This window comes from Piliocolobus tephrosceles, chromosome 13 (assembly GCF_002776525.5).
Source record: "Piliocolobus tephrosceles isolate RC106 chromosome 13, ASM277652v3, whole genome shotgun sequence".
NCBI classification, from domain to species: domain Eukaryota; kingdom Metazoa; phylum Chordata; class Mammalia; order Primates; family Cercopithecidae; genus Piliocolobus; species Piliocolobus tephrosceles.
The window spans coordinates 18,243,757-18,269,961 of record NC_045446.1 but is presented as its reverse complement, the minus strand read 5'-3'; the positions used below and the strand labels follow the sequence as shown (position 1 = coordinate 18,269,961).

The 26,205-nt window shown below is 40.5% G+C and overlaps 1 protein-coding gene across 8 annotated transcripts in view; it reads right to left on the bottom strand.

Annotated features, from left to right (window-relative positions):
• The window catches only part of AMBRA1 (autophagy and beclin 1 regulator 1), a 198,945-nt gene that overhangs the window by 40,032 nt on the left and 132,708 nt on the right, over positions 1-26,205 (bottom strand). For all 8 annotated transcript variants that reach the window (XM_023215722.2, XM_023215725.2, XM_023215723.2 and 5 more), the window contains one exon: positions 7,326-7,436. In XM_023215722.2, coding sequence (XP_023071490.1) covers positions 7,326-7,436 — 111 coding nt within the window. The remainder of the gene's footprint in view (positions 1-7,325; positions 7,437-26,205) is intronic.

Sequence of the window (26,205 nt, the reverse complement as noted above, 5' to 3'; positions counted from 1 at the left end):
CTCAGGGGCTAACACCTACAGCACCATTACGCATAAAACTGAAGAGGGACCACAAGGATGGTTCTGTTTGCTAACTAATAAAATAATGACATCCAAATACTCACTGCTATCACCATTAGGCCTTTTTACTGCTCAACTCCCAACTCACCATCTGGTCTAGCCTGTAAGGCTAGATTTATCTAGTTAGCACTGGGACGTCTGCTACTTATTACTCAGGGTCCCAAGCCCTTTGCTTAAAAAAAAAAAAAAAAAAAAAAAAAAACCAAACCAAACCAAACCAAACAAACAAACAAGAAAAACATGGCAATATCCCTCTCCTTTTCTGGGTCAACAGATGAATCCAGCTGGGGATACAGAACCAAAAGAACTTAAATAGGAAAGGAAATGGGACTCTATCGGCTTTAAAACAGCTTTGAACAGTTACCATTTTATCCACATTTAATGTCTCGAAAATGTCTGTTGGGTATGTTATCAAAGTAGACTTTCCTGTCTTGCTGTTACATAGATCTAACTCATGTGTCATTCATTCATTTGGTCAAACATCTAGAAGGCTATAGTAACCCTCAAAACTCATCACCAATACATAAAAAAGCATTTAACTGCTTATGGAGACAAGGGGTGCAGAGGAGAGTACAAGTAAGGTTTTCCTTCTTCTGGAAAGCTTGGCTCTAAAACCCCTTAAAACCCCTTAAAAACTGGGCACATGGACAAAAAGCATTTTGTCAGCCTCAAATCCAGGCCACTGTGCTTGCGTTTGTATTATATGATGATGATTCCAAATCAATAGCTATCTCCCAAATTCTGCCCTCTCCCCTGACTCCACCCAGCTTCACAACTCTTCCTGGCTACTGCAATGAGCTCACAGAGATATGCAAAGGACAAACGAAAAGAGAATGCTGAAAATTTTAACAGCTTCTCTGGTAGCATATTCAGTTTCAGAAATTTTGCAGCTCATGATCCGGGGTTTCACTTCTACCCTAACGGGATGTGGTAGGCATAGAGTGATTTGGTAGCTCCATCGCACTGGGCTCTGTTTACAATTTCATTCTCACATTTGCTGCTTGTTGTCTATTAATTTCACATGTGGAAAAGGAAATGTTCAGTTACAGTAAGTGTCACTGCTTCCATTCACTTGTGACGTTTCCTCTTGTAAGGCTGAGATTTTGATAAGTTAATTCATACAGGAAGAGATTTCTTGGATCTCAATTACTTGTTTACTTAGGCCACAGGAAAGTAATGTACTAATGACAAACGACAACTAACTCATCCTCTTTGGATTCAACAATAATATAAGGTAGAGTGAAAAGGGAGAAGTGAAATATAGCCAAAGACACCAGCAGCTTACACACCACTAGAAGTCTTTGTGGTGCTCCATACCCTGTGTGACCCCAGCAGTACACAAACTTTAACATGCATCAAAATCACCAGGAGGGCGTATTAAAACACAGAATGCTGGGATGGGGCCTGAGAATTTGCATTTCTAACAAATTCCCAGGTGTCTCTGATGTTGCCGGACTTGGACTACACTTGAGAAATGTTGCCTCGTCAAATAATCCTTAGTCCTGGAGATGTATCTCCAACAACTGGCTTTCACTTAAAGGCAAAACACATATTGGAAAAAATGATGGGGTAGTTAGCTGGGCTGTGAAGGATGGAAATAAAGATTAGGAAAGAAAGGATTTTCAAATCAAAACTGCTCAAGAACTTCAGGGGGCAGCTCCAGAGGGAGAAAAAACAATGCAGGAGACAGCAGGAAGCCATGTTCCAGACTCTGCAATGTAATCTCCTCCCAATTAGAAATGATTTCCAAGTGAAAATGCCCTAGCAGGGAATGGGAGGGGTTAGAAATACTGATGCCTGGAGGAGCAGATGGCTCTGCCTTCCTATCAGCTCCATAAATTATAAACAAACACCTTGTACAAAGATCGATTTGTAGCCTGTTGCTGGCTGGCCAGATGAGGCCATGGGAGCGATTAGCAGTTGCAATGCTTTTGCAAATGCATTAGATACCGATTTAGAAAACCCAAGGGGGGTTAAATCAGCAGAAAAATTTCCTCTCGGCTCTCTCTGAGCCCCTCAGATTTCAGAATAAGGCCTGTACAGAGCTCCAGATGACCCATAAACACTCCCTTCCCTGAAGGCACTATATCCCCTGTGGTACGGCCTGCCCCACACCGCTCATCTGCCGGGTTTCTTAAGGCCTATTCTGACAGGACAGCCTAGTGACCAATTCCATTCACCCAGTAAGAGTTTACTCTTAAAAATCATAGTGAATCTAAAGTGCCACTTTTTTCAGGAAAGCAATTTCAAAATTATTTATGCATGAGGCCTTATTCATAAACTTCTAAACACTAATCTCAAATCTCAAGTGAGAGAAGCAGGTGGCAAGATCTTTAGCCTAACTCCAGGAAAAGGTTAAATGCAATTCACATAAATCAACTTGGGGGTTGCTGAACTCATCAGTAAAACACAGAATCAGGCTGGGCTCACATCTGTAATCCCAGTACTACAGGAGGCCAAGGCAGGATAATCACTTGAGGTCAGGAGCTCGACCAGCCTGGGCAACACAGCAAGACCTCATCTCTATAAAAAGAATTAAAAAATCAGCCAGACATGGTGGCATGCGCCTGTAGGCCGAGTTACTCAGAAGGCTGAGGCAGGAGGATCATTTGAGCTCAGGAGTTTGAGGTTACAGTGAGATATGATTGCGCCACTGTACTCCAGCCTGGGCAACAGAGCAAGACCCTCTAAAAATAAAAGTAAGTGAAATAAAAGTAAGTAAAATAAAACATAAATCCTCAAAGATTAAACTCATGTGGAACTTTCAAATGAATAATCAGACAGATCACTAGAACAGAACAGAGAGTCCAGAAATATATCTAAATACAGAAAAGAAATTAATATTATGATGAAGATAACATCCCAAATCAATAGAGACAAATGGATTATTAATTAGTTGGGACAAGTGAGTAGCCATGTGGGGGGGAAACTGGATCATACTTTGAATATTTGGGACTAAATTTCCTAGTGAATCAAAGACTTAACTATTAAAAAACGAAAATATAAAAGTTCTAAATGATCTCCCTAATAATGACACAAAACCAAGGAACCATAAAAGGAAAGTTGTATAATTTTGACTCCTTAAAATAAGTTCTATGACAAAAATAACCTTCAGCAAAGTCAAAACTTGAATGATAAGTAGGAAACTCCTATTATAAGTTAATTTTCTGATTTATAAAGAACTCCTGTAAAATCGCTAAGGAAAAGACCAGTGACACAACAGAAAAATTGGTAAAACACATGGACAGATCAAGAGAAGGGAACACAAATGGCTGTTCATATGAAGAGGCATGCAACCTTGTTTGTAACATGAAAAATACAAATGTAAAATACCTATATACTACTTTTTTTTTTTTTTTTACATATCAGATTTGCAAATATCCAAAAATTTGATAGCACATTCTATCAGCAAAAGTTTATGAAATCAGGCACTCTCATGAACTCCAAGTGGAATAATAATTTGGCACGAGCTGTATAGAGTATGGTATGGCAATAACTAGCAACATTACAAATGTACACTCTTCCCCCCTGCAATTCCATTTCTAGAAATGTATCCTAGAGATATACCTGCACATGTGCAAAATGATAAACTGCAGCACAGTTTGTAGAGTAAAATATTGAAAATGACTTAAAGGTCCTTTAATAGTAGACTAGTTAGAAAATTATGATACATTCATACAATGGAATACTAGGCAGTCATAAAAAAGAATAAATAAGCTCTTTATATACTGACATGAAAAGAACACTGAGCTATACTGTAAAGAAAAAGTGCAGAAAGTACAGACAAGTACATACAGCATGCTACCATTTGGGTTAAATAAAAGGCAGAAAAACATAAATTTGTATTTGCTTCTATATACATATAATATTTTTGAAAAGATGGCTGGGTGCAGTGGCTCACGCCTGTAATCCCAGCACTTTGGGAGGCCGAGGCGGGCAGATCACAAGGGCAGGAGATCGAGACCATCCTGGCTAACACGGTGAAACCCCGTCTCTATGAAAAATACAAAAAATTAGCCAGGCATGGTGGTGGGCACCTGTAGTCCCAGCTACTCAGGAGGCTGAGGCAGGAAAATGGCGTGAACCCAGGAGGCGAAGGTTGCAGTGAGCCAAGACAGCGCCACTGCACTCCAGCCTGGGAAAAGAGCAGGACTCCACCTCAAAAAAAAAAAAAAAAAAATTGTTTTTGAAAAGATATACAAGGAACTGCTAACAGTGGTTACATATGAGGAGGAGTGGTAGGATTCGGGGGCTTCTTACTGTATTAATCTTTTACATTTTTAAAATTTTTGAACAGTAATATCAATTTCAGATGACAAAGAAACAGAGTGACAAAATAACAAAACAAAATAACTTTAAATTATGGCCAACTTTAAATAAATTATGGTCCAGAAAGCTAGATATGAAGAAGCAAATTTCATTTTCAATAAGGGAAAAGGTGGATTGTGGTTGATTCCCAGCAGAGTTAAAGAATGAATTACTGGACATGTGGCCTACAAGCACTTAGAAATGGATGATTGCTGCTGAAGTTTCACTGAGACAGGACATGGAAAAATTAAACTGATTTTCCTTGTCCAATAAAGATACCAAGACTGGCATATCAGGAAATGCCACAGACAGAGAATATCTTAATTATTTTAAGGCAACTGGCAAAGTCTTCTAATATCATACAGACAAGACAGAAAAATGTCAGCTTTAGATATGAACAACCAAGCCCAGAGTGCTAATTCATAAACTAAAATCAACACAGAGGAAGTCCACAGTAATGTACCACAAGGCTTGGTGCAATGCCCTGCCTGATTCACTACTTTTTGCTAACAATCTGAAAGAACACAGAAAAGCATGCTTATTGAACTAGTAGACAATGGAATATTGAGAAAGAAGGATTAAAACAAAGTTCAAATAGATGATGAGAGGCAGGAAAAAGAAACTACAGTTGACAGAAAAAATTGAATAGAAACAAATACAAATCTGTTTTGGTTATCAAAAGATAAGCTGGGCCAGGCGTGGTGGCTCAAGCCTGTAACCCCAGCACTTTGGGAGGCCGAGGTGGGTGGATCACCTGAGGTCAGGAGTTCAAGACCAGCCCGGCCAACATGGCGAAACCCCGTCTCTACTAAAAATACAAAAATTAGCTGGGCGTGGTGGCGCGTGCCTGTAGTCCCAGCTACTCAGGGGGCTGAGGCAGGAGCATCGCTTGAACCCGGGGAAGGCGGGTGGAGGCTGCAGTGAGCCGAGATTGCGCCACTGCACTCCAGCCTGGTGACAGAGCAAGACTCCGTTTCAGAAAAAAAAAAAGATCAAGCTGTAAAAGTACAGGAAGGTTGAGTCTTGGTTTATTAGCAATTATCAAGAAATTTTAAGTGACTGAAAATTCAAGAGTGGCTTCTGAAAAAAGTGCTGAAGCCACAGGGTAAGCTAATAGTGTCTGAAGCACCACTGTAATATGTATTTGACAGCTCGCATCTAGAGTTTTCTATTCTTTTCTGCCCCCCTCCACTGAAAGTTAAAAGGAAAGATGAGCAGAACTGTCAAGGATTTGGAAATCAGTGAAAGGAATCTAAGGAGGTTTGACCTTTCAACAAAGATTTAATGGAAAATGGCAGCTTAGTTTAAATAGTCAGAGGACTGTCACTTGAAAGAAGCATCATGAGATTTATACTATGGAGGTTCAGAGACAGAACTAGGACCAATGGGAGAAAGTGACAAGGGAAATGGTGGCTCAGTGCAAAAAAAGAACTTTTTTTTGTTTCGGAGACAGGGTCTTGCTCTGTTGCCAAGGCTGGAGTGCAGTGGTGTGATCTTGGCTCATAGCAGCCTCGACCTCCTGGGCTCAGGTGATCCTCCCACCTCAGCCTCCCAAGTAGCTGGGACTACAGGCATATGCCACCATGCCCAATTAATTGTGTTTGTGGTTTTTTGTTTTTTTTTCTTTTGGAGACAGGGTGCCACTCTGTGACCCAGACTGGAGTGCAGTGACGTGATCTTGGCTCACTGCAACCTCTGCCACACAGGTTCGAGCAATTCTTGTGCCTCAGCCACCTGAGTAGCTGGAAAAACAGGTGTGTGCCACCACACTCAGCTAATTTTTGTATTTTTAGTAGAGACGAGGTTTTATCATGTTGGCCAGGTTGGGCTTGAACTCCTGGGATCACGCGATCCTCCCAACTCGGCCTCCTAAAGTGCTGAGATTACAGGTATGAGCTGCTACACCTGGCCGAAAGAGTATTTTAACACAAATGTAGCAGTGATGGTCAGGCCACCTTGTCAGTGCAGTCTATCATCAGTAGCAGTCAAGCAGAGGTTGAACCATCACTCTCAGAAATGTGCAAGAGAGAGCCCTTCACGAGGTAGAAGGTGAAATGAGAGGTTTAAAATGTTGTGATTCCAAAAGAACAACTGGGATGTGGACTGCAGACTTCACTAGAAGCAAGGAAACTGAAACAGTCATGTTTGTAAATCAGATATCAACCATACCATTGAGATGAATAAAGATACGAAGACTGGCATATCAGGAAATGCCACAGACAGAGAATATCTTAATTATTTTAAGGCAACTGGCAAAGTCTTATAATATCTTACAGACAAGACAGAAAAATGTCGGCTTCAGATATGAACAACTAAGCCTATAATGGGATTACAGGCGCATGACACCACGCCTAGTTAATTTTTGTATTTTTAGTAGAGACAGGGTTTTACCATGTTGGCCAGGCTGGTCTTGAACTCCCGACCTCAAGTGACCTGCCTGCTTCGGCCTCCCAAAGTGCTGGGATTACAGGCGTGAGCCACCATGCCCAGCTTGTAACTCTCAATTAAGCAATTCAGCAAACATGTCTCGCACCCACCCTCAGTAGCAAACAATGTAAGGTACTGAAGTAGACACAAAACCAAAGACTTCTCTGCTCTGAAGAGTTTGTGGACTAGTAGTTCACTGGCTGAAACCTAAAGTTTAGGTGGAACTGAAAAGAAGAGAAAGAAAAGGGAGTGTAGGATCCAAGAGCTAAACCTTGTGACCCTTTAGGAAAGACTAAGTGATGTTAATTAAACTCGATTAATCCAGATCTTAATGGACTTAAGTGTATGGTATGGTTGATGTTTGGTTAATGGACCTGAAATGAAAGTCACAGAAGAGGTGCAGAAATGGCATGTAGACAAACAACTGCTCAATAGGATGATGAAAAACCCAGTGATCCATGAATTTTTGAGTTCTGGCTCACCAGCAAATATAACCCTTCCACTGATACCCCCACTTGATATAGACTTACCATTACTGATTTCAGGGAGGTCAAACTTAGTGAAGTCCCACCACTGGAGCCGGTAGGTAGTATTGGCAATGTTACTGGCCACGGCAGACTGTCCATCACCAATCACTGCCCCTGATGAGGAAGAAGTCAAAGACAGCACATTATATTATTTATCAACGTTTCCACTGCAAAACATAAAACAATACTGGGATTAGTAGTGGGGAGAGAAGAGGAAAAACTAGACTATGGCTGAAGAAAGCTAATGAGTACCACCTGGCAAGTCTTTGTCTCACAGAAAAACCAGGTATGTTTGTCAGGAACAACTTAATGTGGAAATATAATCCCATCCATCAGTCCCTCCCATTGTTACTTAACATTTACTTAGTGCCAACAACATGGCAGGTACTGTACATACATGGTCTGGTAGGCTCGACATCTAAAAGAGACAGGTGAAATTTCATAAAAATGTGGGAAAAGAAAAATAAAAATGGGAAGACACCATTAATACAGAAAAGCCAGTAGCATTCCAGTCCCTGGACATCCTGATAGTAAGCAGCACTCTTTCAGACAAAGAATCTCCTCCTTTATCACTTTCTTCCTTCTCAAAAACAGGCTTCCTCCAGGGAAGAGGCAGCTACTATACAGCTGACTGGATAGAAAGAGACAGTGAAAAACAAATAAGGTAATATTCGTTCATCTCTTCTGGACCCCTGGCACGTAACACAATAAAAATTTATGAGCCTCGCTTTGTAGCATCAGAATATTTTTATTAAGGCCATCTTTTATTACACCTACCCCCTAAGAACCTCCTTGAATCCACATTTGCTTGTAACATCTCAGGGTTTAACTTTCTCTGAAATATACTCTTCTGTATGACATTTTTTTCCTTGGTAACCAATTAAATAAAAAATGGATTTTTTTTAACAGGGTGACACTTTAATTTGCAGTTGTATTTCATTTACATGAACATGTCATTTCCTCCTCCTCCTTCTGAGGTGCATTTCATACACAACCACCCTCCTTCTGATCAGACAGAGTCAAACCCTGTTGGGAGAATAGAACATTCCTGTATGCTAGATAACCTAAATGGTATTCTCAGCTGTAAATCAAAAGCTACTTTGAAAAACTGAACTTGTTAGAGTTTACCAGCCTTGGAAAAATGGACAATTTCATGCCCAGATTCTTCAGTATCACCTAGTCTTCCTCCTCTGCACATCACTGCAAAAGCATCATGTGAACTGTAGTTCTTTTCTTTTAGAGAGTGGCATTTATCACACTGCTACTCCTGGTGTTTCCCTTTCTTTCCCCAAATGATCAAGAGATGGTTCAAAGAGAAAACCTCCATACAAGCCAAGAAATATGAGAAAAGTACTCTGCACTCTTCCAGTTGCTGCTGGCCACTGTGTCAGAAGACTATTTTCTCAGCATTCATTTATTGATAGTCTTGTCTTTGTCCCATTTTCAGTTTGTAAGGAAAAGTACAAATAACAGTTCATTTCCAAAATGATGATACTTCTAGATCATGCATTCTCAACACAGGGAATATCACCCCCATGGGGGTAAAAATTGGTTCATGGGGGCAAAAAATAATAATTAAAAAAACCTTAGTATAATCATTTGTTCCCTTCCAAAGCATCAGAGTATATAAATAGATACACATTGTATCTGTGATATTAAAATTTCATGGGAGGAGAGACAAGTAAGGAAAAAAATGTCTAAAAAGGTTCCCTAGGAGGACAATAATGGAATAAAGGCTAAAACAAACCGTTCTAGATAAATGAATACCCCCAAAACAAGACATCCTTTGAAACCTTACAAATTCAAAGACATAGGCCCAGTCATGATCTCCCTGAGACCTGAGAACAACAGCATTTGGGGGTGTGATGTCAGTGAGTCCACTGACCTCAAATCTCTATTTGAGGTCCCTGTGGTGTATCATTCAGATGAGGTAAACATATACCCTTGCTTTAACCTTCACAGAAAATTCCCCTTTAATAATTATATCTGACTTTTGCTGAACCTCTGGGTCATGAGGAGGGTAAGATACCCGAAGGACTTTATTAAAAGGAACTTTCTTGATTTTTCTATGCCTCTTTGATAATGAAAATCACTTTTTTTAGTTACAAGGTCTACCACTTCCCTGGAAGGAATTATTCCATTTCATTCTGATCCAGGCTCAATTCCACTGAGCTTCCAAATTGTTTCCTGGGCTTGCTTATCAAGATGGTTGACATCCCCCTTTGACCACTAGTCTCTCTCAAATTACTTTAGTTCCTCATCATTTTCTCCAGCTTTTAACGGAAAACCATGTAACCCCAAATGGTAGAAGGTAAGTTGATTTTCTCAGTACATGACTAACAAAACGCTAGTTGCTAAGAGAGGGCAGAAAATAAATTGAAAAAACAAACTTGATATTGTGTAAGAGCTTTTTCTGGGGGAAGGGATAAGAACTACAAACAGGAAAACAGTTAAGGAATAATACCAGATGCTTTTTGAGTACTGTGAATCTGCAAATGGGAACACAAACGATTAAGACTCCCAAATTCCAGCTCCAGAGGCATCCCGTACTGTCCATGTCTCAAGAAACGTCTTCGGAAGAACAGCTGTGCAATAAAATAAACATGTAGGGTTGCCACTATGTGGAAGAGACTGGGGAGGTGCTCTCTGTCAGTAGTGCCAGGGTGCTGAGGAGGAATGAAGTCTGGCACCAGGGAGAGTCATTTTTTTGTGTGCCATATAAACACAGATTAGGGAGCTAAAGATGCCAGCAACAGATTAGAGTACTGTCACCAGGTTCTTTTCTGCAAGAACTGTAGGCCAACTGAGCCTGTCTCTTGGAAATAACAGGAAGAAAAAGCCTGATTTATTAAAACAACCCCAACCATTTAGTAGGCCTCTGGCCACTAAGATGAAGGTATAGGAAATGTGCAAGAGGGGGTTAATGGACTGAGCTAGAAAGTATTTACACACGAGGCACTTAGCCTCAGAAACCAAATCCTGAGAGACTGGTGAGGGATTTCTAAGACTTCAAGGTTCTCCCATGTAGTAATGACAGAATGGAACAAGTTAGACTCAGAGTTTCTCAATCTCTGCACTATTGAAATTTTAGGATAGATAATTCTTTGTTTGAAGAGTCTTGTGCATCACAGAACATTTAGTATCCCTGGCCTCTACCCACTAGATGCCAGCAGCACCCTGCTCCACCTAGTTGAGACAACCAAAAACGTCTCCAGACATTGCCAAATGTCCCCTGGGGATAAAAATCATTCCTAGTTGAGAAACGCTAAGCTAGATAAACATATCCTACATTTTAACTCCAGGGTGGATGCTCTGAGCACCACTACTAGAACGTCTGCTATGCTAGAATGTCTGCTGCTAACAAGTGATGCTGTTATAGTCACGGAAAGAAACTAATCCAAGGCACAGCATTACAACTTCAATTTTCCGTATCTGCCAATGGGATCTTACAGCTTGTTTTTTGTTTGTTTTTGAGAATACAGGCTTCAGAATCAATTGGACCAGATTTTGACACTTCCTGCCATTATCTACTATCGTGTGACTTTGTATAAATTAATCTCTCTGAACCACAGTTTCCTTATCTGTAGAAAAGGGTATAATAGTACCTACAACTTACAGAATTGTTGGAAGAACTTACTGAGACAATAAATATAAAGTGGTCGGGCGTGGTGGATCATGCCCATAATCCCAGTACTTTGTGAGGCCAAGGCGGGCAGATTGCTTGAGCCCAGGAATTTGTGACCAGCCTGGACACAGTGAGACACTATCGCAAAAAAAAGGCTGGGCGCAGTGGCTCACACCTGTAATCCCAGCACTCTGGGAGACCAAGACAGGCAGATCACTTGAGGTCAGGAGTTCGAGACCAGCCTGACCAAGATGGTGAAACCCTACCTCTACTAAAAACACAAAAATTAGCCAGGCATAGTGGTGCGTGCCTGTAGTCCCAGTTACTTGGGATGCTGAGGCATGAGAATTGCTTGAACTCAGGCGGAGGAGGTTTCAATGAGCCAAGATTATACCACCACACTACAGCCTGGGGAACAGAGTAAGATTCTGTCTCAAAAAACCCAAAAACACAAACCACAAAAATTAGCCAGGTGTGGTGGTGTGTACCTGTAGTCCCAGCTACCCAGGAGACTGAGGTGGGATAGCTTGAGTCTGGAAGGCGGAGGTTACAGTGAGCTGAGATTGCACCACTGCACTACAGCCTGGGTGACAGAGTCAGACCATCTTGTAGATAGATAGATCAATAGACAGATAGATATATTGATAGATAGACAGTGATGGCAAATACTAAGTGCCTAATAAATGGCCTTTAAAATTATGTCTGTCATCTACTCCAAACTTTCTGTGTATTTCATCTACAGTTACAGCCTGGGTGACAGAGCCAGACCATCTCATAAATAAATATATAAATAAATAGTGATGGCAAATACTAAGTGTCTAATAAATGGCCTTTAAAGTTATGTCTGTCATCTACTCCAATCTGTGTGTGTATTTCATCTACAGTTACACTACTACTTACATCAGCATCAACAGACAGCTTATAGAGAGATGTCCTTGTGTAAGAGACGGGCCCAAATAGTGTGCCAGGGCCGAGAGAGAAGTGTTTAATCTGAAGATTAAAATAAACTGTCTAGGCCCTATAATATTTGGCAACTTTCTCCTTGAAAACAGCCCAGGCCAAGACAGATCACCTTCTGGGCCACAAAACACCATGTAACAAATGCAAAAGAAAAGGAATAATACAAATTATGCTTTCAGACTACAAGTGAACTAAACTAGAAATCAGTAATAAAAAGATAACTGGAAAATCTTATAAAACTGACAGATTAAACAATACATTTCCAAACAACACACGGCTCAAAGAATATGTTGGATTAAATGAATATTTTGGATTAAATGAAAATGAAAACATGAGTTCTCAAAATACATGAAATGCAGTGAAAGCAGCTTAGAGGGAGATTTATAGCATTGAATGCATATATAAGAAAAGATGAAATATCTAAAATCTGTAATTTAAGCACCTACCATAAGAAAGAAGAAAAAGAGCAAATTAAAACCAAAGTAAGCAGAAGAAAGAAAAAAATGAGCAGAAACCAATGAAATTGAAAACAAAATCATCTACAGAGAAAAATCAATAAAACCAAAAACTTTGAAAGATCAATAAACAATAAACATCTAGGTAGGCCAATTACAAAAAAAGAGAGAGGATACAAATTACTAACACCAGAAAAGAAAGGGGCGCCATCACTACTGATCCCATGGATACCAAAAGGATAAGGGAATGCTATGAACAACCGTATGCCTACAAATTTGAAAACCTACATGCAATGGACTAACTCTCCTTGAAAGACACAGTATATTACAATTTGCACAAGAGACAAATAATCTAAATAGGCCTATATCTATTAAATTGAAGCAATCATTAATAATCTCCTAAAATAGAAAGAACTGGGCCCAGATGGTTTCACTAAATTCTACCAAACATTTAAGGAAGACATTGTACCAGTTCTCTAATGTCTCTTCCAGAAAACAGAAATATGAAATACCTGTAACTAACATCATATTCCATGGTAAGAAACTAGATACTTTCCCCCCTAAGATCAGAAACAACGCAAGGAAGCCTCCTCTTATCAATACTTTTCAGCATCATACTGGAAGTCCTAGCTAATGCAATCAGACCCCCCTCCCCCTGCCACCGCAAAACAAAGTAAATAAAAGGTATACAGATTGGAAGAAATCTGTTTGTTGCCAGATGACATCACTGTCTAATCCCAAAGAATCAACAAAAAAACTCCAGTAACTATTAAATAATTATAACAAGGTTTCAAGATACAAAGTCAACTGTTTTCCTATATAATAGCAATGAACAAATGAATGACTGGAACTTGAAATTAAAAATACACTACCACTTACATTAGCATCAAAAAAATAAAAAACTTAGGTATAAATCTAACAAAATATGTACAAGGTCTGTAGGAGGAAAGCTACAAAACTGATGAAAGACGTCACAAAGGATAAAACTAAATTAGTGAGATATTCCATGTTCATGAATAGGAAGGCTCAATACTGTTACAATGTCAATTCTTCTCAGCTGGATCTACAGATTCAACAAAATCCCAATCAAAATCTTGAATTATTTTGTGAATATTAACAATCTGATTATAAAGTTTATATGAAAAGGCCAAAGATCCAGAATAGCCAACACAATATGGAAGAAAAACACAAAATTGGAGGATTGACACAACCTGACTTCAAGACTTAATATAGGCTGGGCACAGTGGCTCACGCCTGTAATCCCAGCACTTTGGGAGGCCAAGGCAGGTGGATCACAAGGTCAGGAGTTCAAGACCAGCCTGACCAATATAGTGAAAAAGTCCGTCTCTACTAAAACTACAAAAATTAGTGGGGCGTGGTGGTGTGCACCTGTAATCCCAGCTACTCAGGAGGCTGAAGCAGGAGAATCACTTGAACCAGGGAGGCGGAGCTTGCAGTGAGCCGAGATCACACCACTGCACTCCAGCCTGGGCAACAGAGAGAGGCTCTGTCTCAAAACAAAACAAACAAGCAAAAAAAAAAAAAAAAAAAAAACTACTGTCCACACAAACACCTACACATGGATGTTTATAGCAGCTTTATTTATTCATAATTGTCAAAAGTTGGAAGCAACCAAGATGTTCTTCATTCAAGAGATGAATGGATAAACTGTGGCACATCCATACAATGGAATATTATTTGAGCTAAAAGAAATGAGTTATCAAGCCACAAAAAGACATGAGGAACCTTAAGTGCATGTTACTAAATGAAAGAAGTCAAAGGCTACATACTATAGGTTTCCAACTGTATGAGATTCTGGAAAAGGAAGTTATAGAGACAGAAAAAAGATGGGTAGTTGGTAGGGGTTTGCAGGGAGGGAGAGATGAACAAGTGAGCACAAGATTTTTTTTCTTTTCTGTTCTTGAGAGAGGGTCTCACTCCACCACTTAGGCTGGAGTGCAGTGGTGCAATCACGGCTCAAGGAAGCCTCAATTTTCTGGGTTCAGATGATCCTCCCACCTCAGCCTCCCAAGTAGCTGGGGCTACAGGTGTGTGCCACCATGACCAGCTAATTTTTTTTGGTACTTTTTGTAGAGATGGGGTTTCACCATGTTGCCCAGGCTTGTTTCCAACTCCTGAACTCAAGAGATCCACCTGCCTTGGCCTCCCAAAGTGTTGGGATTATAGGCGTGAGCCACCATGTCCATTCACAAGGAGATTTTTTAAGCAGTAAAGTTATTTTGTATGTTACTACAATGTTGGATACATGGCATGTACGTTTGCCAGTGGAATTTACAACATCAAGTGTGAACCCTAATGTAAACACGTACTTTGAGTGATAATGATGTGTCTATGTTGGTTCATTAACCGCGGCAAATGTACCACACTGGTGCGGACAGTGGGGAAGCCTGCGGGTGTGAGGGGAGGGAGTATATAGGAATTGTCTGTACTCTCCACTCAACTTTTAATAAACCTAAAAAAGAGAGAGGGGCCAAGACTTTTATTCACGTTCTAGGAGACAGTGGGAACAGCAGCTGTCCATGAGGACAATACTAGTCATAGTAGTTCATAGCTACCATATAACTGCAGAAATTCCTTTCATGGAGGCTTAGAGCAAAAGAAGAAATAAAGATTATTCTGATGACAGACAAAACAAAGAGGAAAAGAAGCTTAAATCCAGTGATCCTGGCTAACTATCAGCCAACAATAATGGGAAAAACTAAGCTGCCAAGTCTCATTCCAGAGTCAGGTCTTCAACTTGTAGGCCAGAGCTCCCGGAATGTGTCTGGGGATGAAATAATCATCATCATCACAGTCACATGATAGGTGAGCTCTATCAAGCCTAATAGCCTCTGTGCATCTCTCTGCCTTTGCTTCTCTCCGAGACTCTTCTCTTCTGTTGCTTGGAAAGAATTAGGAACCTTTTTTCAAAATAGCTTCACAGCTTCTCTCTAAGATTTGTTCTAGGAGCAGGGAAATAAAAAGTATGATTCAACAGTTCAGTGAAGATACTGAACAATGGGAATCATTAGCAAATCTATCAGAAAAGCTAATTCAGAGAGGGTAAAAAAGGGCAAGTTGCAAAGAAGGAAATGATTAAATGACATTTCAGTCCTGAAAACTCTGTTTAACTTGAGACTTTGTAATTCAGAATGGCCATCTCTGACTGTGTTGCTGCTGGGAAGATGAAATAAGAATGGGGTTGGGGACGTAAACACTCATCATCCTGGAGACACAATTACTATCTTTCTGTTTGGTTGTTATATGAACCTGCCCTGGGCTTTCTAGTCTCAGCTCTCCTGACCAGTTGAGCTGGAGGAGAGCTGAGACTAGAAAGCCCAGGGTAGGTCCAACTGAACAACTAATCAACTTTACAAACAGATTGACAGTTGCTTCAGGCTGGAGGGATGTGAGAGAGGGAAAGGGGAAGTGACTGCTGATGTGTATGGGTTTTTTTAGGAGGTGATAAAAATGATATGAAATATATAGATAGAGGTGATGACTGCACAACTCTATATTCTAAAAGCCATTGAAATGTATACTTTAAATAGGTGGACTGTATGGTAGGTGAATCATATCTCAATAATGCTGTTATTAAGAAAACACTATTCAATATAAATGTCTATCAATTTGTGAAGTGAAAAATGGTAATCCTATTTGTTGGATCCATTTCATTTCCTTAATAATTAAGAGAATTGGTGAACATCTTTTCATTTGTTTACTAGCTCATTGTTTATCTTTTAGATGGTATACTAGTGTCTTATGTACATTTTAAAAACCTTTGGTATTTTAAGTTTTTTGTTGTTATTGTTGTTCTTATCTGTTTTTTAGATGGGGCCTCACTATGTTGCCCACGCTTGCCTTGAACTCCTGGCCCTCAAGTGATCCTCCTGCCTCAGACTTCCCAGTAACTAGGACTACATGCACATGCTACCCTACCCAGCTTTGGTTACTTTAACTTTTCTCTTATGGATTATCTGAGCTCTCTGTAAATAAATACACTGGATTCTATTTATAAAAAATAATTCTTAGAGCAAGTCTCTGTTTAAATAATTATTTAAACATAGAAAGCATCTTCCCTTTCTAAGTGTATCTGAATGGCATCCTAGGAAGAACACTTAATCTTCTTTCCAGAAAGCTTCACTCAAATACAGTCTTAAAATCTGTCCTAAGAAGGGGATATAACTAAGTACTCAGTCACACTCACCCTAATCATCATTTAATCTAATCTAAAATCACAGTCAATATATCCTATAGCCTGGTACCTGGAAGGAGTCCCTGATGACAAATAAGAAGACTTCTTCCATAGTTAGAAGTGTCCCAAGTTTCTCTGAATTCCCATTTCTGATTCTGACATTGAGAAAAATGCCTAAATACATGTGTGTGTCTGTCTGTTTAAAATTATAGCTTTACTGAGATATAACTTACAATTCACCTATTTTAAAGTATACAATTCAAGAATTATTAGCATATCCACACAGCTGTGTAATCATCACCAAATAAATTTTACAACAACCATCACTACTGTCTAATTTCAGGCATTTTCATTTCCCCTAAATACCGTACCCATTAACAGTCACTCCCTTTTACTCTGTCCCACTCCCACCCTAGCCCCTAGGCAATCACTAATTACCTCTCCTGGACATTTCATATAATGAAATCATTTGGTAGGTGGCCTTCTGTGTCTGGCTTCTTTCACTCAGCATGACATTTTCAAGGTTTATCCATGCTTACTGCACGTTTCAGGACCTCACTTCCTCTCCCCCACCCCCAAAGAGACAAGGTCTCATTCTGTCACCCAGGCTGGAATTCAGTGGTGCAATCAAAGCTCACTGCAGCCTTGAACTCTTGGGCTCAAGCAATCCTCCCACCTCAGCATCCCTAGTAGCTGAGATTATAGGCATGAGCCACCCTGCCTGGCTTCATTCCTTTTTATGACTGAATAATATTCTATCATATGTTTATAACTGAACCATAGGTTCATATGAGAATTAAATAGTAGTTTTTATTTTATAGAAAATATACTGTGTGGAAAAGCAGCAATAATAAAAGGACTTGAGACAAATAGAATTATTTCCATTGTAAAGAAAAAGTAGGGCTTCAAAGACTAATTCTGAGTGGATTATCTACAGCTGAAATAGTGTCTTCACTTTTTCCTGAGGCTAAAAGATATGAAGAGTATTAGGGAACATCATTTTCTGCAAACCACAAAAATAAAATCCCAAAAAAGCACCACGTGGCTGTCTATAATTCTGGCATAGGAAATGTTCTGAGTAAGGCATTTGGTCTATCATATTTAGGCGGTTTAATAACCACTCTACCAGTCATTTAATCTGATGCTGAGATTAATCATTAAACAAGTTTGCAATATATTTAACAGTATTAAAGGGTAAATATTTTGTGAATACAGACTTCAATGGTTACATGTCTTATGTGTAGGAATTAAGCCCCCAAATCAACATAATTTCACTGTCCAATAAACCCCTAAAGGCTCCAAAGAACAAGGGTAATATTAGTCCACATGCAAATCATGAACTTTAGGGGCAGATCTGAGAAAGATACTATCGAGGCCAAAGGCACTGGATCAGGCCAATAAAGCAAATGATAGTCTGAGAATTCAACAAGGAAAATGGCAAGGCCTGCAATACAGACAGAGTATGAGGAAAGGAAAAGAAATAGCTATGAGTTTTTTTTTTTTTTTTAATTTTTAATTTTTAGAGATGGGGTCTTGCTGTGTTGCCCTAGCTGGTCTCAAACTCCTGAGCTCAAGTGATTCTCCTGCCTTGGCCTCCCAAAGTGCTGAGACTACAGGCGTGAGCCATCATGCCTGGCAAACTGTGAAATATTCCTATGTATCACAGCTTCATAAAAAATTTTCTCGAAACAACAATTCAAACCAGGATTACATGGCCACAGCAGAGTAAGGTTTATAACAGATCAAAAAAGAAAGAGAAATTACCCTGATATTCATTAGAGACACAGTAATAGATAGACAGAGGCTTCCTATCTGGAGTAAGTAGTAAGTGAACAAGGAATCTGGTATTAGCTTTTTTTTTTTTTTTTTTTTTGAGATGGAGACGGGTTCTTGCTGTGATGCCCAGGTTAGAGTGCAGTGGCATGATCACAGCTTACTGCAGCCTCAACCTTCTGGGCTCAAGTGAGTCTCCTAACTGAGCCTCCCAAGTAGCTGGGACCACAGGTGTATGCCACCCTATGCCCAGCTAATTAAAAAAAAATTTTTTTTGGTAGATACGGGATCTCAGTATTTACCCGGGGTGGTCTCAAACTTCTGGCCTCAAATGATTCTCCTGCCTCGGCCTCCCAAATTGTTGGGATTATGGGCATGAGCCACTGCACCCAGCCTAGTTTTTCTTTCTTTCTTTTTAATTGTGCTAAAAAGAATACAACATAAAAGTTTACCACCTTAACCATATTTACGTGTACAGTTCAGTAGAACTGTATGTATGTAACAAATCTCAAGCTCTATACTCATTAAACAACTCCTCTTTCCCTCTCTCCCCAATGCCTGGTCACCACCATTCCACTTTCTATGAATTTGACTACTTTAGATAACCTCATATAAACAGAATCATATATTATCGATATCATCTTTTAACATGCTTTGAAAGAAGAGATGCGTAACTAGATAGCATGCACACAAAGACATTCACAGACATGGCATAAAATCAGAATAATATTCAACTCTACAGGAAAGTAGTTAGGTCTGATGGGAGAATATAATCTCTTGATCTGTCATGACCAGCATGAGAATGGAGACTCCCTTAAAAAGCCAGCCAAATAACTCAACCAGAGGATAGGGCTCATGCCATCAGGCCTAGTGAGCCTCAGAAAGCACACAGCTTCCATAAGAACACTTCACTCCCTAATTCAGTAATTCCCAATGATTCAATCACATTGCCTTGAATGCACCAGTGCCATCCAGAGTTCAGCAATGAGTTACCACCCCAAAAAAAGTGAGTAAGCCACGCTTTACTAGGTCCTCATTCCTTCCTCCCATCACACTGAAACCCAGGATTAATTTTGGCTATTTACAGGGTGGCTGGTGGCTCCTGGACCCCTGCAGTCAAGCTGAGATGCTCCCGTGTGGGTAAAGAGGGTGAGACCTGTTTTTATCACCATGCTGTAGACTTGCCCTCCCTCCTTCAATACATATGTCCTAATGAAGCAATTACCTGCACTTACACTAATGATGTAATTGGGAGAAGTAATTATGAAAGCAGAACATCCATTTTCAAAGAAATGAATATCATTACTTTTATTCTACCCACAAACATTATTTAGGACAAAAACAAATAAGCTCACAAGAACACATGCTACTGAAAGATTACTAGGAACAGTATTCCAAAAAACGTAGTGTTCAGGAAAAACGGGGAGAAAAAACCCCCAAACACAAACATCTAGCATTCACTCCCACCAGGCAGGGATTTCCTCAAAGCCTCTACGTCTGACAAAAGACATGCAGGTGGATAAAAGTATTAAGAATTACTCTACCTCCACTAACACATTCCCCACAACCTGACACTGCCAATACTTAATCCCAGCAACAGAGGACACTGGCTTAGGCAGGTCCCTAGGTGAAGTCAGGAAAACTGTCAGCCTCTCATCATTATGCAATGCAGCTGCTTAAGGGGGTGCCTCAGCAGCATAAGAATGGGCAAAGAGAGGGGTGAAGGTAAGGAAAAGGACTGAGGGAGAAAAAGGTGAGAGAGAAAGATAAAGAGAGCGACTGACTCAAACACTAAATGCCTCTCACCAATCACTTGTCTTAAATTGCTGAGACTCCCGCGGCTTTTATTGTTTGGTGAAAGCACAAGCGAGTGGAATTGGACCAGAGGGTCTTGGGCTTGTCAGCAGCAGGAGGGAAACGACCTTTATTGCTGCAAAGAGGATGCAGATTTCAAAAGCCTAAAATCTGCAATGAAGGGAAATGGAAATGTGTTGAACGTGGGTTTGACTGGCAGCTTTCCTCATCTGTCGATCACAGGGTAATAAACACTGGGAGATGGCAGAAATGAAGATAAATGCTTTCAGTGGCACCAGTCCCCACCCTCCCCTCCTCTTCCGCCCCCACTCAGCACATGACAAGAGAGTTAAAGCAAGAAAATAAATCAGCTTCTTAACTAACTCTTTTGTTAAAACTTTCCTTACAGGCCACCTACACGTGAATTATTGCTCTATGAGCCTACATTCACATTAGGGGGCCCAGCTTCTAAAGGGTGAAAAGCTCCTGTCAAATCAGCACCTGTACATTTCAGGGTACAGCATTACAGCTGAGTCAGTTGGGGCCAACATGCAAGAAAGAGGACAGGCCTGTCCCAGCGAAGAAAGGTGAAGAACTCCCAAGCCTGTTGAACTCTCTAATTCAAAGCCTGGTTCACTCAGGTTAAGGACAGCATGGTGTCAGTCCACTGCAATCACTACCACATTACCATTACCTAGCAACAGAGAGGCTAAGCTCCAAGGGCTAACAAAGCCCCCAGAACTTGGTGGTCAAAGGTGAGGTTACATTGGAAAGTGGACTCCTAAATACAACACTCAGTCCAACTTTACATTCACCTTGGAAGGGGGAGAAAACTTAACGGTTGACAATCTTGAGGGTGTTCCACAACTAGGCTCAAGGAAAATGTTAATTTTGAGGTCTATGGCATCAAGATAAAGCATCTGACTGACTTGGTTACTGTAATGGAACTGAGGCTTTTTTGAGTAAGGTAAAAGTATTAGTGATTCTTAATGTATTTGGTGGTAACAGTTGCTTATAAGAAGATAGGCTGGGCCAGGTGCAGTGGCTCACACCTGTAATCTCACCATTTTGGGAGGCTGAGGCAGGCAGATCACCTGAGGTCAGGAGTTCAAGACCAGCCTGGCCAACATAGTAAAACCCCATCTCTACTAAAATTACAAAAAATGAACCAGGTGTGGTGGCGCACATCTATAATCCCAGCTACTTGGGAGGCTGAGGCATGAAAATCGCTTGAGCCATGGAGGTGGAGGTTGCAGTGAGTCGAGATTGCGCCACTGCACTCCAGCCTGGGCGACAGGGCAAGACTCCATTGCAAAAAAAAAAAAAAAAAAAAAAGACATTCTGCCCTACTGGCTCAGCCATGCTGTCTTCCTTTAGATCCTAAAGTGGAAAAAAGATTTCAGACCCTTGTTCTGAAGTGCAGGAACCCACTAATGGAAAATCAGGAGCAAAAATAAGTGGGAGAGAGCATGGTGAATGGGTCTGTTTCACAGCATAAACTACTCTGAAACTTGAGTAGTCCCCAGAACCAGGCATATGCTGTGGAATCTGAGGAGAATAGCACTTGTCATAAAAAGATAGCTAATTTGAAATAGCTTCTAATTAAAATCCAGTGTTCAAACATTAACGCCAGGCACACAGTAGAAAAGCAATATTAGCAAGCCATATATTGAGACGCTGCTAAAAGGATGCACCTGGAACACAGCCATCCAGATGAGCCTTTTCAGTCTTGAAGCCTGTTTAAAACCCCACCTCCTCCCAGAAGCTTTCCTGAATTAGAGAGAAATCCCTGCCTACACACTATTAGCTGTTTTTCATAACACAAAACTTTGTCATCTGTTAGGTTACCTGACTACAAGTACATAAAGTTTCCTCTGAGTTCAAGTGTTTTTGTCTCTGTGTACACTGAGCCATCGATTTTCCATTGGTACTGTATGATTTTTCCTTCTTCCTGAGATGGTGAACTTCTTGACAGAAGGCATCAACTTTTCCTTCATATATATTTTTTAAGTTTTTAATTTTTTAAGCGACAAGATCTTGCTCTGTTGCCCAGGCTGGAGTGCTGTGGCATGGTAACAGCTCACTACAGCCTTGAATTCATGGCCTCAAGTGATCCTCCCACCTCAGCCTCCTGAGTAGCTGGGACTAAAAGCTTGAGCCACCATGCCCAGCCCCTCACATTTTAGATACTGTGCAGCCATGGGACTTAGAATATTGCCATCCATAAACATGAAATACACAAGGAATGTTAACATTGGCCTTATAAACTGCTCCTTTTGCAAGTTAGATAACAGGTCCTAGATGGCTATTACTACCTACGCGTATTAGAGGGACTGGCTGAATTATACAGAACCAAATCATAATTTAAAGGAGTTTTTAGTATAGTATACACATCCAGGAACAGGACGAAGCAACTATATTTTGCCAAAAGAGTTTGTGTTTCATTATAAATAAATTTAAATATCCATCGGGAAGAAAATAGGTGACCAAATTATGTTCAACTACACTATGGAACACCATGCAGCCACTACTAAGAATAAAGCAGATCTAGATACACGAACAGACAGAAATCCTGGATGTTCTGTATGATCCCATCCCCACTACAAAACAAAATGATGAAAACTATACAGATGTATAAATATACATGTTTTTGATTACACATAGAAAAAAAACTTGGAAAGACATGCCACAAACCAAACTTTGGGGAATGGGATTCGAAGAGTGGGAAGACAAATTTGAACATTTTACCATATATATTTTGGTATTACTTGAATTATTTAGAGTGAAACTATATTACTTTATAAATTTTAAAAGGGGGTCAGAGACACTGACACTTATAACAATTAAAAATTTATATCCTAGATTGGGAGACCGAGGCAGGTGGACCACCTGAGGTCAGGAGTTCGAGACCAGCCTGGCCAACATGGTGAAACCCCGTATCTACTAAAAATACAAAAAGTAGCAGGGCGTGGTGGCATGCGCCTGTAATCCCAGCTACTTGGGAGGCTGAGGCAAGAGAATTGCTGAGACCCAGGAGGTGAAGGTTGCAATTAGCTGAGATCATGCCACTGCACTCCAGCCTGGGCGATACAGCCAGACTCCATCCACCTCCCCCTCGCCCCTCCTCCCCCAAAAAATATATATACATACACACACACACACACATATCCTAGAATACCACAGAGGAGTAAAAAAAAATTGTACATTTTACTATTTAATCTCCAATGTATTCGACATACACATTTACTTATTCCATGAAGCTAAAGAGTTTGAAGGACTTCAGAAAAATTCCTTGGTCCTGGGTTTACCAATGAAGTTCAGGAGCCTCAGCTTCCCTCTTTTCACTGAGTGCCAGTCAAAATAATACCCTGAGATGCCCTTCATATGTTTAGGAAGTAAGAGTGTTATGGCTTTAGTAGCCAAAAAACTTGGTGCTATATAACTGAAGATGAGCCAGAACAATTCCATCTCTGTGTAAACATCTTAGAGAAAACACCACATGTGTACAGAATTTCAGGGCACATTATAAGAGTGAAAAATCTAGAAAGTTAAATGTTCATCAATAGGGAACAGACAACAAGACATATGAATGACTATTAGAATACTATGTAACAATAGAAATAAATCAAATCAATCAAACTATAAAAACATGGACTTATAATACTGAATTTTGCAAGTTATATGATGATCCATATGCATATGACCCCATTTATATAAACACGCTTTTTTTTTTGAGACGGAGTCTCGCTCTGTCACCCAGGCTGGAGTGCAGTGGTGCGATCTCGGCTCACTGCAACCTCTACTTCCTGGGTTCCCACCATTCTCCTGGCTCAGCCTCCCAAGCAGCTGGGACTATAGGCGCCCGCCACCATGCCCAGCTAATTTTATTTTTAGTAGAGATGGGGTTTCACCATGTTAGCCAGGATGGTCTCTATCTCCTGACGTCGTGATACGCCTGCCTCGGCTTTCCAAAGTGCTGGGATTACAGGCGTGAGCCACCGCACCCGGCCTAAACACAACTCTTAAAATACAAAACTCTATTTTACTAATATATTAAGCTATAAAAGATAAAGTACAACCATATAAACCAAAGTCATAAGAGCGGCTGCCTCTCTGTGAAGTGGGAAAGATAATCAAAGGGGTCAAAGGAACTTGAACTTTATTTGAAATGTTTCATTTTCAAAAATCTGTTGGGAGGCCAGGCATAGTGGCTCACACCTGTAATCCCAACAATTTGAGAGGCCAGGGTGGGAAGATCGTGGGAGGCCAGGAGTGCAAGGCCCATCTGGGCAACATAGTGAGACCTCATCTCAAAAATAAATAAATTAATTAATTAAATAAGAAACAATTAGGTCCAGGAGTGGTGGTGTACACCTATAATCCCAGCACTTTGGGAGGCTAAGCTGGAAATATCCCTTCAGCTCAGGAGCTCGAGACCAGCCTCAGCAACCTAGTGAGACCCTATTGCTACAAAAAATAAAAAAATTAGCCAAGCATGATGGTGTATGCCTATAGTCCCAGCTATTTAGGAGGCTGAGGTGGGAGGATCTCTTGAGCGTGAAAGGTCAAGGCTGCAGTGAGCTGTGATCCTGCTACCGCACTCCAGCCTGGGTGACAGAGGAAGACCCTGACTCGAAAAATAAAACACAATAAATTTGTTGAGACAAATAGGGCAAAACAACTCAATTTGTTGAGGCAAATAGGGCAAAATGTCAATACTATTAAATTTTGGTTGTGGAAGCACATCCAGTCATATATATGCCTGTATAGATACTACTTTAAAGCACATCCAGTCATATATATGCCTGTATAGATACTACTTTAAAATTTCTGGGCATATGTTTGCAAGTATTTTAAAATTTCTCACAATAGGAAGGAAGGAAGCAAACGAAAGCAAACAACTGGGAATATAAAGGAAAGAAGAACATTTACGTGCTTTCCCACAATCTTAAACCTTGACCAAGGGGGAGTCATAATCGGCTAAAGTTAAATACTTGGGGATGTGGAGTCCCACTAAATTCCAGAGGCAGGCAGAAAGTCTACATTCTGTTTATTTGGAATTCCTGACATAAAAGATTATGCCCACAGAAACATGTCCTGAGTCTTGATGAATCAAGTTCATACCACGTAAAGCCTGAGCTACTGCACTGGTGAAACCATTCTGCAGGCAGCTACTGGTGACATATGGTCACATAAACTTTGTACCCCACAAAGGCAGAGTCTCTAATGCCATGGGATTCCTGAGTTCAAACTAGGAACAGTCCGTCTGCACAGATGAAACATGCAAACACATGCCCAGGCCCAAGCTTTTCTCTTCAATGTCATCTTGATGCCATATAACATCTTACCCTGAAAACAAGAAAGACTTAATTTTAAGTCTCATACTGCCCCCACTATCTAGACTCCTTCCTCCCTGCCCTAGTCAATGTTTACTAAAATCCTCTTCATCCCTCATAATTTTAACGTCAGGTTAGACAAATGTCTGAGAAAGGCCTGTGGCAAATTTCTAGCTTTTACAAGAGATATCTGACAAAGGAGATTAAAATGTATTTTGGTGTTTTCCTTTCTGTCAGAGCTGCATGCACCTCCCAGAAAATCCTGGACCTGCTATCGCAAGTTAGGGGTGCACATAAACAAGTGAGCACGGTGGTATAAGCACACATCTTTTTACGACCAACTCTGTTGCTGGTCATCATAAAGAATACACAAAAACATGCAAGCTCCTCTATATACTCCTTGGGGTATGGGAAACCAGGAAATAATTTTGCAGTCAACACTAAGTGCCAGGCCCTTGTCTCATACAAAACCATCTATCTTCCTTTTTACTCCCCTCCCATCTTCAATGCCAGATTGTTTTTAAAAGCAGATTTTTGATTGTCACTCCAGTGCTCTAAAGCTTCAGTGGCTCCTCGCTGACTACACTGAGGTAGACTCCTTGGTCTTCAAGGCCCTCCTCGATATGGACCTGTCATCTACCCCTGTGTGCTTGTCTCCCACCGCTCTCCATTCCCATCACTTTGTACATCCCTACATTTAAACCTTCTGCTCATACTGCCCCCACTATCTAGACTCCTTCCTGCC